Here is a 12,984-nt window from a genome sequence, read left to right as displayed (position 1 = left end):
CGATCCCGAGGCAACCATTCCGACAAGGGCTCGCAGCACTTTGCAACGTTGAAAGGAATGGGTAACCGGAATTGTGTTTGCATCTCGGCAGATACAGTCCAAACAACTTGCACGCTCCCCCTGAGATGAGAAGCCAGGATGTAAAGCAAACAGCACGTGTACAGAGCTGTTCATTCACATCTACATATGGGAGAGAGCCAGCCCTTTAAAGAGGGGAAGCCCCATCACTTCCCTCTGAGTCTCTGGCAGGGGACAAGTCAGCTGTCAATCAACGCAGCCAGGGTCTCGCCTCACTCTCTCCATCTGTCTCCTTTTCACTGAGAACTGATAAATTTGTACTACTTCTCCCTGAAGCATCATAAATGTCAATTTGTTTAGTGCATGCATCTTTATCACAGAGCCTGCAAGTGCCTCACTGGAAAATACAGCGTCTATCTCTGAACCTACTGTTACTGGAGCTGGAAGGTGCCACTGATCTTTCCAAACTGCATGCAGGCACAACAGGTACCCAGTGCACACACCTGCTCCGGATGTGATGGGACGGTCCCATTGGTCCACAACCTCTCACCCCAATATCCAATCATGTAGCCTTCATCGCAGTTTATCTCAATAGGACCCGAGTATGTCTGGGTCCGCTGAGCTTGGTTACTCTCTATTTTATCCAGATCAAGGCGAATGGCTTCGTTTGTGCCGACCATCGGTCACTCATCATCAACAGGCTCACATTCAGCCCAGCTTCTATCGCTCCACTCTCCCAGTGCCCCGAGTCAACGATTCACCTACACGTGCTTTGTCTTGATGGTTCAGCTCCAGCAGTCACCCGGGGGCGGTGTGGGGGTGGGTGGGTTTATATGCATGCGTGTGCGTATATATACACACACACATACACATCTATATATATAAATATATATAAATATATATATACGCACGCGCACACACACACACACACACACACACACATGTGTGTCGGCAAAAGCTCAGGTAAAAAAAACTGTTGACTCCCTTGATGCTGTGTGACCTGCTAAGTTTCTCCAGCACTTGTGTGGATTGCACTTGATGCCAATGTCTGCAGACTCTCTTGTTTAGCTGCAATGTTTCACAGTTTCTCTAGGTGAGGCTTATGTTGTAATTCATCAATCCCACCGATCTCTTAACCAGAGGCTTCACGAGTCCAGTGGGAGACGAGGCCATCTCCCTCACCAGCCATTCTGTGACCTCTCTGCCAGAACAGTGTAACCTGCTTTAATCAGTTATGCAGTGGTCATTTCCTGGATTAGGCAGACTGATAAACACTGGCACGCGGAAATCAATTTATCGAACAACATCAGCTCTCCTGCCTAACACGTTCACGTCGAGGCACCTGCTAAATAATGGGCAAAGCTCAGATTAATGAGGAGAATCTACATGAAACCTTTTGGAAAATAAATCAGGTATCATCAGTCTTTCAAAAAATGACGGTGAAAAAACACGAGTAAAGCAGTGGAAAAATCAATTCTCACCTCACATAATTACCACAGGCTGTTGACCGTGATTGTATTTCTAAATGCTGACTTTGGGAGCTGTAAAAACAGGAATCATTCCCAATAAAAAAAGGCTTAACCACGCTGTTCCTTTAATGAATGATTTGTTCGTGCATCCCTTTTTTTTTAAAAAATCAGCCCTGGTGTAGGGTCAGGGTAACACCTCCCACGTTGCTTACAAACCAGCCGCAGATCAGGACAGGCGCAGCAGAACACTGAGTGAATTCCGCTGGCCCCTCTCTCCCTTCCCCACTCCTTCATTCCCTGCCCTCACTCCCCCTCCTTCCATCCCTCCTCCCCGTTCACACACACTCTCCCTCCCCCCACAAACATCCTCTTTTCACACTTTCTCTCCCTCCCTATCCCTCACACACTCCCTCTCACACATTCGCAGGCAACACACTCTCAGACACAGAATCCCCACACACATAGAAAAGACATACAGACACACACACAGAGAGTCACACACACATATACGTAGAAATACAGACACTGACCCACACATTATCACACACAGTCTCCATCCCTTTCTCATACAAACATTTGCTCTCTTCCTCCCCCACAAATTTGTCCCCACCCCCACACGCCCCCCCAACCGCTGTCTTTCTCTCTCTCACCTTCCACCTCATCTTCTGTCTTCCTCTCTCTCTCACGCTTCTTTTTCCATCTCTGTTCCCCTCGCATTCCTACTCTCTGCCACCTCCCTCCTCTCAAGGTGCACACATAGTTTTCAAAATATCCCCAAGGTTCAATGGTGCTTCTGTCTAATCCTGGAAATTTCCACTGCGTAACTGATTAAAGCAGAGAGGTCACAGAATGGCTGGCCATGTCTCCCTCCGGACTCATGAAGACTCCAGTTAGCGATCGGTGGGAATGAAGTGCACCAAACCATTCGCAGGTCTGTGGGGAAAGGCAGTGCGGTTTAATCACAGAATGAGCTACAAGTCTCCGACGGGCCCTAGTCTTGAGCTCAGAGTGCATGAGATTAGAAGAGGGAGAGAAAGGGTGGACAGCCAGCACCTTTCTCCTAGGGTAGCAATGGTCCATACCATTTAAGGTGAGTGGAAGAAAGTTCAGGGGAAATGTCAGAGATAAATACTTTACCTAGAGAGTGGTGGGTACCTGGAATGCTTTGCCAGGGGTGCTGGTGGAGGCTGGTACCACAGGGACTTTAAAAAGACTCTCAGGTACGTGGATATAAAACAAATAGAGGGTTATGGGTGTGAGAGAGGGAAGGAATAGGCTGTTTTGGAGTTGGTTTATATATCAGTCAGCACCACATCATGGGCTGAAGGGACTCTACTGTGCTGTAACATTCGATGATCAAACTCCTTCAGAGTTTCCACCAATAATCCGTTGCCACTGTTCCATGCCAAATTAACAGCAGGGAAATTAACAGCAGGGAAACAGGCCAGAGGAGCCGGGGCGGTGGGGGGTGGGGGGGAAATGTCCTGAACTAAACAGACGCCCTCGTTCGAAGCTGCTGGTCTGACAGGCCGACTGATTCGGCAAGTGGTGGGCACTGCGTCTGCTGCCGTCGGTCAGATCGTCCAGAAAGATGCAGGAGACAGTAAAAGCAAGTGACAGGAAGAAACTTTAATCCCCAGTACCCGCTGAGTAGGGCAGCAGGCTCTGCCAAAGTGTTTGCAGTTGGAAGGAGTGTGAGAGAAGGGGAAGAATAACCAAGAGCATCTGTGGTCAGATTACACCAAGGCAGGTGCAACTTGGGTAGAAATCTGTCTTCATTTCTCACTGATTAAATACTCCAATAAGGACAGATTGCAATTTTTCTCCTGAACGGTATTAGTGGTTCATGTCATGGCTTTACTTCTGTCGGATCCAGAGATTTTCACTTTCTTTCCACTCACATACCACTTTAAGAAATCCCTAGGTCATCGGGGCTCTGTGATTAGTGAGGGATTGCTGTGGGTGGGAAGAAAAAAGTTTGAAAACCACTGTACCTCATGGACTCGTTATGTGCACGGTTTCAGAACTCCAAAGGAAATGGACCAATGATCATTTTTCTCAAGCAAAATATTTCAGTAACAATTGGATGATTCTCAACCTTCCCTTCCCACTCACATCCCACCTTAAGCAATCCCTTACTAATCACAGAGCCCCGACAGCAGGGGGATTACTTAAAGTGGGATCTGAGTGGAAAGAAAATGTTTGAAAACCACTGGATTCTCTCCTGACAGGTGGACATATCACTGTCCTTGCCCATCCCCAAAAGGAGATAGGCAGCTGCCTTCTTGGACCCCTAAGCTCCTGGTGAAGGCGCTTTCCTTGTACTTTTGGGGAGTGAGTTTCAGGCTGCGTCTGATCATGGTAGATTGGTGAAATTCTGGTGATCGGAAGGAGGGCACCCTCACCCACTGGTCCAGAGAGCTTGGTTGTCCCTGTCAGATGTGAGGAGGTGATATAAGACCATTCAGAAAAAATGGCATATTGCCTATCCCCGAGACCCACAGGGGCTCCTCAAGGAACTACTCCACCACAGACTCATCAGGGACCATATATCTGCACAGTGTCAGCAGGGAACACTGACCCAAAACCCTCCAGGAGCCACACCTTCCATGACCGGACACCATCCCAAGACTCAAGCCCTGAGACTCACCCATCACCTCTCCAAACCTTGAGGGGCTCAAGCCTGAAATGCCAGTTATGCTGTTTCTCCACCATTGTGTTTTACCCACCTGTCCCCTCTCCCTCAGCACCCACCCATCCCCTCTCCCCCAGCGCCCACCCGTCCCCTCTCCCACAGCACCCACCCGTCCCCTCTCCCTCAGCACCCACCCGTCCCCTCTCCCCCAGTGCCCACCCCTCCCCTCTCCCCAACGCCACCCGTCCTCTCCCCAACGCCCACCCATCCTCTCCATAACGTCCACCCCTCCTCTCCCCAACGCCCACCCATCCCTTCTCCCCCTGACACTCATGGGTCTCCTCCATCCCCTTATCACCGGCTCCTAATTCCAATGCTCCCCTGAAACCTACTACATTCACTGGAGAATTTATTATAATACATCTTAAAACAAAAAGCGTGTCGGACAATTAATCTGCTCCGTGGGCAACAAAGACCTGCCAGCTCTTTTGAAACACCACTCTTCTTACTTGCATTGACTGCAATTGTCAATATTTATTTATCTGTCTATCCTTTTCATTTATTATCCCTGTCTGTACTGGGGTAATGCGTACGATTGTACTTGGTGTACCTTACGTACCTGTTCGGCTGCAACAAGTGAGAATTTCGGTGTATGTGTACACTGTACAAGGTGCACGACAACAAACTCAATCTCATTTGTGCCGAAGGGCCTGTTAATTTTTTTTTAAATTTAGACATACAGCATGGTAACAGCCCCTTTCGGCCCAATTACACCCAATTAACCTACAACCCCCGGTACGTTTTGAACCAGAGCCTCCGGGGAAAACCCCACGCAGACATGGGGAGACACGTACAGACCCCTTACAGACAAAGCGGGATTCGAACCCCGGACCCATCGCTGACGCTGTTATGGCGTCGCGCTAACCCCTTACACCAAATGTGCCACCCCTATTCTGTACTCCATGACCCTGATCTTCATTTGTACCTAGTTTAACTAGCAATTAATATTCACATTTGGCAATAATGATTAGCTTATTGTCATACACATTGTAAATACACATGCACTGAAATTCTTACTTGCTGCAGCCCACAAATAGATCAATAGAAAACGTAAATAAATTATACAGATCAATAACTAGGTTAGATAGATTCGCAGTTTTCTCATACCAAAAAGTAACTTACTATAAACCTTTTGTGGTGTCTGATTAGAGTACCAAGGGGAGGTTCAAGAGCCCGATAGCTGGTGGAAAGGAACTGCTCTTGAACCTGGCGGCGCCGGTCTTCAGGTTTCTGCCCGAAGGGAGCAGAGAGAAGAGGCTGTGTCCAGGAGGGCTGGCTGCCTTCTTCCATCGCCCCCTTCCCAATTTTGTGCAGAAACTGTCCAACAGCCTTCAGTGAGTCATCCACTAGGTTATTTAACAGACTTGGTTCGCTAAGGCATTCCAGCTAACATAACCCAACATATATAGGGTGGCACAGTTCGCGCGATGATATTACAGCGCCTGTGATTCTCGTTCAAATCCGTCTCTGTGAGGAGTTTGTATGCTCTCCCCGTGGTGTGGAGGGGGGTTTCCTCTGGGGGCTCCAGTTTCCTCCCAGAAGGTAGGTTAATTTGGGTGCAATTGTGGGCAGCACAAGTTGATATGGCTTCTAATGTGCTGGAAGTAAAACTTAAAGATTTTTTTAAAACTGAGTGTATGACCAAAAACTGCGGAGAGAATGAGAGTCTCCGCGCCGTAACTCAGCACTTTTCACCGGAAGAGCTCCCGGGACAAATAAAGTCGCTGGAGACTTGCTGCCTCAGAGAGTCACCTCGCACTGGGTAAACATCACTGCCGAACATCAAAGCAGCCTACCTGGATGTAGCCTTGGGTGGCGTGCTGGGGAACATCGAAGGAAGACCGCTGTGGGCTTGGGTACTTGACTGTGGTAACGCTAATGCTGGCGAGCCTGGGAGGCTTCATCCACACCGCAGCTCTGTTCAGGAAAATACATCAACACCCACGGATCTGTCACATTCCAAGCCTAAAGCTGCATTCGGTTTCCAAAAGCACACAATTCCCCAGCCAGTCTACCACATCCTACCTGGGCGCCAACACACAGAGAGACACTCAGAAAGGGAGCCTCCAATTTCCCTTCTCTCCTCTGACAAGCAAGTCCCAGCTACATCTTCACTCAGGCTACCTGGAGGTATTTACCATGACCCTTCACTGAACGTCTCCAAATAATGGGCTACAATCCACAGGAGTCTATTATAAATGTATGATGGCATTCCACCAAAGAGGCAGTGCTGCCTGCATCGATTTTAATTGAGGATCCAGTCATTGCTAAAGGGCATCAAAGGTGTAAAAAGTAATAAAGAACCAAGGGACTGATTAATAATTAATGGTGGAACAGCTTGTGCAACCTGCCTTGTCTTCACCTCACTGCAGGGCCGCCAATCGAAGCCCTGCTCTCAGGATATATGGAGACGGAAAGAGGAAGGTGTTTTGCCTGTGATGTCCTGGGCTGAGTCCACTATCTTGTTGAGGGCTTTATGCTCAGGGGTATTGGTGTCCCCATGCAAGACTGTGATGCAGCCGGTCAGGACACTTTCCACCACACATCTCTAGAAATTTGCAAACAGGCAAAACCCTCCCCAATGTCGAGAACATCTACAGGGAAAGAGGGAGAAAGACGCAGAGAAAAATAAAAGGAGGGAGGGAAGAGAAAGGGTGAGAGAGAGAGAAAGAGAGCCAGGTGGGAGAGAATTAAACAAGAAGATGCTGGGGTTGAGAGCAAGACACAAACATGTAGGAGAAACTCAACAGGTCACGCAGCATCCGTAGGAAGTAAAGGCCTGGGCTCCTCGTCAGGAAGTGGAGAGAGAAAAATACAAGGAGTGATATTGGTACAGTAGAAGTCTGAAAATCCAGATAGCTTGAGGATTGGGTTGGTTCAGATTTTTGAATTTTCCAGATTCTCGGGCAGAACATTTAAAATTCAAATTTAAGGAGGAGTAAAGAAGAGATGAACGGGTAAATTTTGATAGTTTGTCCATTAGCAAATACAGCGTGGTTCATTTATCAAAACGAGCAGTTCTAAAGGAAAATAAGGCCAACAAGTGTGGTCTCTTGTTGCCGCTCTGCGTCGGCGGCACTTGCACTACGTTTGGAAAGTGTGAGAGTTTTTGAAAATTCTCTCGTGGTCCAGCTTTCTGGGATCCCCGATTTTTGGACTTTTGCTGTACAAAGATAAATAAATGTGAAAAAAACGCGAGAGGAATAGAGTGACAAAGAGAAGCAGATGAAGAAAAGTGAGATAGATAGAGAAAGGCGGAACATGAGAAGCAGAGAGAGGGTGCCATGGACGGGCCATTGTCGACGGGGCCCACAGCACATTGAAGTAAATCCTTTGCACCTCACATAGTGTAAATATTTTTGTGTATTTTATGTAAAAGGCAAGAAAGGAGTACAGGAGAAACCAAAACCTGACTGCTTCACAGAAAAGGGGGCCCAAAACCTGACTGCTTCACAGAAAAGGGGGCCCATCCTGGGGGCTGCAGAGGCAAAGAATGGTTGAGAATGGTTGGTGTGAGATGAGGCAAGAGCAATACTTTCCCAATGCAATGCTTGATGCGATCAAAGGTAGACGTTAGCACCACTCCCCGCTGATACTGTCACTGAAGTGTGACTGCAGGGACTGAGACAGAGGTGGTCGACGAAGTTAACGAGTTTCAGTGTCAATGCCTGACAACATGTAGGAAAGCTAGAACTTCCTCAAATTGGAAATTAGCAACACAGAATGTTAATGCTACATCTCTGTTCATGAATCCAGGCACTGAATATTTCCAGTGTTTTCTACTTCTAGAACATAGAACATTGCTTGGCGCAGCAGTTAACAACACCAGCAATTGGGACCGGGGTTCTAATCCTACACTGTTTGTAAGGAGTTTGTACGTTCTCCCCATGTCAGTGTGGGATTTCCTCCCACCATTTGAAGCATATCAGGTGTAGGTTAATGGGGGGTAAATTGGGTGGCACGGACTCATGGGCCGAAATGGCCTGTTACTGTGTTGTATGTCTGAATTTAAAATTTAATTTTTAAATATTACAGCACAGAACAGATTCGGCCCTCGATGTTGGGCCAAGCTATACAAACCGACTCAACAAACTAAACCTTCCCCACTTCTCACCAATAATCCTCTATTTTCCCTGCATCCTCGTGCCTGTCGAAGAGTCTTTTAAATGTCCCTATTGTACCATCCTCCTCCACCTCCGGTGATGCATTCCAGGCCCCCACCACCCTGAGTGAAAAAACATACCCCTGATGTCTCCCCTAAACTTACCCTCACCTTGTTCAGATGTCCTCTGATGTGTGTTACTCTCGCTTCGGGAGACTGTCCACCCTATCTACGTCTCTCATAATCTTGTGGACAAATAGATCATGTCACATTGAATGTTGGTCAGATTGACCCTGTTGTGGTTCTACGAATCTCCAAAAGACTCCAAAAGGTAACTTTATTTAATAATTCAATCACTGTAGTCGAACCACTTACTTGTCAGGTTCATAGTCAGGCACTATCCTCGCCACCACAAGGAGTGGGCCTAAGGGGTCCTTTAATGGGTTCTCCACAGCTCGGAGCAGAACCTGGAGTAATGTAGATCTGGTTAGTGACTGACTGCACATATTATCAATATGGCCGCCATAGAGGCCTTCCTTCCAGCCGTGGACTCACCTCAAACCCCAGGGCACCACAGCCTGTCACCACTGGTCATTTCTAAGAAGGGGAAAAGGACTCAACGCCATCTGTCCCAAACTATTGACTATTCTGAGAAGCTGAAAGTGACGGAAGGCAAGAGCAGGAATATTCTGGGGGGGGGGGGGCTGTAGGAGGGAGTAATGACCAGAAGGGCTGAATGGCCTGTATCCATACTGTAAATGTGAAGCCATTCATTTGGATCTGGGAGTTCATGACACTTTCCATCAAATTCCCAGACTCTCTTCACCAATGTTGCTTTAAGTTTCAAAAGCCATTTCAATTCTGAACCCCACTCCCATGCTGACATGCCCGTCTGTAGCGTCATGCACTGCCCAACCAAGACCACCCATAAATTGGAGGAGCAACACTTAATTTTCCGTCTGGGTGCTCTCTCAGGTTTCTGCCAGCCCACTCCCCATTCTCTCCCTCTTCCACTTTCCCTCCCATTCATAGAGCCTTTCCCCCACCCCAAGTTTGCTGGTATGGGACCCTGCTCCTCCCCCTCACCATTTTGTTCGGGCACCTGCCTGCATCATTTCATGCTTTGATGAAAGGCTCAAACCCGAAGAAATGGTTACGTATACAGTGGCTTCCCTGTAATCTGCAGTTTCAGTTACCCGAGTCGACCGCGATCCGAAACTGACAACTGTCCCACTCTCTCCCCACAGCCCTGTATCAGTCCTGCCCCACAACCCCATGTCAGTCCCCCACACTGATCCCACTGCCCCCTCTCTGCCCATAGTCCTGTGTCCGTCCCCAACTGATCCCTACTTACAAATAAAAAGTTTACAGGTACACTACAGTATCCCATTTAACTTTGCTAAGTATAATATGGTGTTGCGTAATGTCCATATTACATAACGCCCAATTTCACAGAATGCATCATGGACGTTAAGCGGTGCATTTCCTGTATAAGGTTTGGTACTATCCGCGGTTTAAAGCATCCGCTGGGGGACACTGTTCGACCTGCTGATTTTCTCCAGCGTTGTGTTTTTACTTCAACCACAGCATATGGAGATTTTTGAATTTTACATTGTTTTAAGCTTATTTATCACCTGGGGCAGTGAGAAGGGTTGTTTGCAAGCAGACTAACGGGTTATTGCTAACCCATGTAAAGAGCGCAATTTACAAATTACATGGTTACAATGAAAAGGAAGATCAATCAGCACCAAGCAAAGGCAGCATAAGAGCTCTGTTGTGGGGTTCATTCAGGAGCCTGATGGCTGCAGGGTAGAAGCTGTCTTTAAACGTGTTGGTGAATGCTTTCACACTCTTAATGGGAGGAGGGAGAGTAGGGTGTGTTTGGGGTGCAATGGGTCATTCAGTATATAAAAAGGAGTGATGGAGGGAGGTTGAAAACTTGGCCGGATGGTGCGCCAACAACAACTTCACACTCAATGTCACCAAAACCAAAGAGCTGATTGTTGACTTCAGGAAGGGAAAACCAGTGGTGTACGACCCAGCAATCACTGGGGGCTCAGAGATGGAGAGGGTGAGCAAATTTAAGTTCTTGGGAGTCACTATCTTGAAGGACCTTTCCTGGAGCCAACAGGCCAATGGCATCATGTGAAAAGCGCGTCAGCACCTCTACTTCCTCACGAGGTTTGGTAATGGCATGGAAACCCTGGAAAATTTCTAGAGATGTGTGGTGGAAAGTGTGCTGACCGGCTGCATCACGGTCTCGCATGGGGACACCAGTATCCCTGAGCATGAAGCCCTCAAAAAAAAGTGGACTCAGCCCAGGACATCACAGGCAAAACCCTCCCCAATGTCGAGAACATCTACAGGGAACGTTGCTGCAATTGTGAAAAGTCCACAGCAACCGTGATACAGCCAGTCAGGACACTCTCCATAGAGGTCCTGTGGAAGGTTGACAGGACGGTGGCCCACCTCAGCCTTCTAGGGAACTGCAGTTGAACTCCTGTAGAAGTTACGGAGGGTGATGTCCCAAATGTCGTCGATGCACTGGGGTGCTTTTGCTGGTCACTGCGTAAAAGTGGGTGGACTAGGCCAGGGTGCTGGAGGTGATTACTCCACCTCCCGCCTGCCGGTGGGAGGGGGGAGTGTCAGGCATACCAGCAGTGGGTGGGCCACGCAACTATGGCTGGAGATGGGCGGCCACAGACCACCCCTCGAATACTGATAACAGCTGAATCTGCAATGCTTCAAACGCCTTGGTTACTATGGCAATACAAGAACAAACACGCACGGGGGGGGGGGGGGGTAATGATAATGGAGGTGGGGTGGGGGAAGGAGAGCCTGTGCCTTTACATTTTCAAGGGATGTTAATCCATTTGTCTGAAGCAAGCTAAATTAACGACCAGCACATTATAAAGGGCAGACTGTAATAACCCAAAGTGTATTTTCTGAATCGGAGCATTTAGTAATTTTAGTTGCATTGAAAACTTAACATCTGCATACATTAATATTAATATCCTTTGAGTGACAGGTGCTCTTTTCAGCTTCCAAATACACATTTAGGGTCATTATATCTGTAAGTAAGGTCGATTTCCAACATGAACGCTATTATAGAGCAGTGGAGAAATGTGAATAGCTACATGGATCCCCTAGATTAACATCCGAAATCTTTCCATCCCCATTTCTTTCCACCTGACGTGTATTTTTCTCGACAGGGCACTGAGGCAGGCCTACCTCAAAGCCGGTGTAAGCGAAGCCCTCCTGTCGAGGAATGACGCTGCCTTTCCGCACGACAGTGACATATAATCGAACACCAGATGGGACGCTGGGGTGTGGCTAGAGCCAAGCGATGGCAGGGGGGGGGGGGAGAGAGAGAGAGGAGGGGGAAGAAAACACACACCAAACCATCAATATATTTGGATGCCCGTAAAGAGGGGAATTGATCCCTGCACCAGCCCCGTGATGAGAACACAGGATGGATGAGTCGCAAAGGAAATTTAAACTATCGAATCTTCGTAAAAACCAATGCCACTCCACGATGATTATCCGTATGAGTGCATTTTATATTTAGACATACAGGACAGTAACAGGCCCTTTCGGCCCATGAGCCCGTGCTGCTCAATGACATCCAATTGACCCACAAACCCCAGTACGGTTTTGTACACAGACACGGGGAGAACGTACAAACTCCTTGCAGACAGCGTTAGGTTCGACCCCGGTCGCTGGTGCTGTAAGAGCAGCACGTTAACTGCTATATAAACCATGCTGCCCTTTAAGGATCCTTAATCAGAGTTGGTGCTGTTCAATTGCTCAGAAAAAGGAGTTGTAAGGTGCTCCTTCCATCCAATAATCCACAGGTCTCCCTTGGGCAAGGTATTTAGCCTCCCAATCAGGGTCAAGTGAAGCCAATGGATTGTCGATGGTTCTTACAAGCAGATTCTACAAATTGGAATTTCTGGTTGTAAAACTCAAATCGCTGGGCAGATGAATCTGCTGATCAATGGGCAGGGTTACCCGTCCAGTACGGACACTGCAAAGGGAAACCACTTTGGTATTTTTTTTCCCTTGTATGATCATCGACCATGGTCTCAGCTCAAAGATGGAGCCTTCACTGAAGGAGAACAGGGGAAGCAACAACTACAATTCGGAGGGTCAGACACCGCGACAGATGGAGCGATGTGATCGCCCACGCTGAACAGCAGGGCCCCTGAATGATTATGTGCCTTCCTCAGCTTTGGATACCCAAAGGATTGTAATGTGGCAAAAATTGGTAGCAAATATGCACACAGCAAGATCCCACACAGACAGAAACGGCAGGAAACAGATTCGCCATTCTGTTGAAGGACTGCCCTATATATGCGTGCAATCTTTAAAATTTAGAGGGTCGACTACTACACGCACACTACTTTTGACTGCTAAATACCTGCGTCATTTGAGGTATTGTGAGCTCGGATGGGCGGGTGGGCGAATAGGACCGGATGTTAAGTCCTCGTTTGGTACATGGGGAGCTTTGGTGGGTGGGCGAGAGTCCACGGTTGGAGCGTTGGGAGCTCCAGCGGGCAGGCGGCCTGGGCCTAAGTGAGAGTCTGCATTCGAGGCTTCACGAACTCAGATGGGCAGGCATTCAGAGCCTAGGTGAGAGTCCAGGATTGGGCATCGGGATCTCAGATGGGCAGGCGGCCTAGGTGAGAGTCCACGGTTGG

General features: G+C 48.2%; 1 protein-coding gene across 1 annotated transcript in view; it reads right to left on the bottom strand.

Moving 5' to 3' along the window:
- The window catches only part of ccdc33 (coiled-coil domain containing 33), a 169,048-nt gene that overhangs the window by 85,333 nt on the left and 70,731 nt on the right, over positions 1 to 12,984 (bottom strand). Inside the window, exons 7-9 of the mRNA XM_069902239.1 lie at positions 11,516 to 11,617; positions 8,660 to 8,751; positions 5,979 to 6,099 (exon numbers count right to left, since the gene is read on the bottom strand). Coding sequence (XP_069758340.1) covers positions 5,979 to 6,099; positions 8,660 to 8,751; positions 11,516 to 11,617 — 315 coding nt within the window. The remainder of the gene's footprint in view (positions 1 to 5,978; positions 6,100 to 8,659; positions 8,752 to 11,515; positions 11,618 to 12,984) is intronic.

This window comes from Narcine bancroftii, chromosome 11, assembly GCF_036971445.1.
Source record: "Narcine bancroftii isolate sNarBan1 chromosome 11, sNarBan1.hap1, whole genome shotgun sequence".
In the NCBI taxonomy this organism is placed as follows: Eukaryota; Metazoa; Chordata; class Chondrichthyes; order Torpediniformes; family Narcinidae; genus Narcine; species Narcine bancroftii.
The sequence above is the reverse complement of the archived record's forward strand: the minus strand, read 5'-3'. Positions and strand labels throughout refer to the sequence as shown.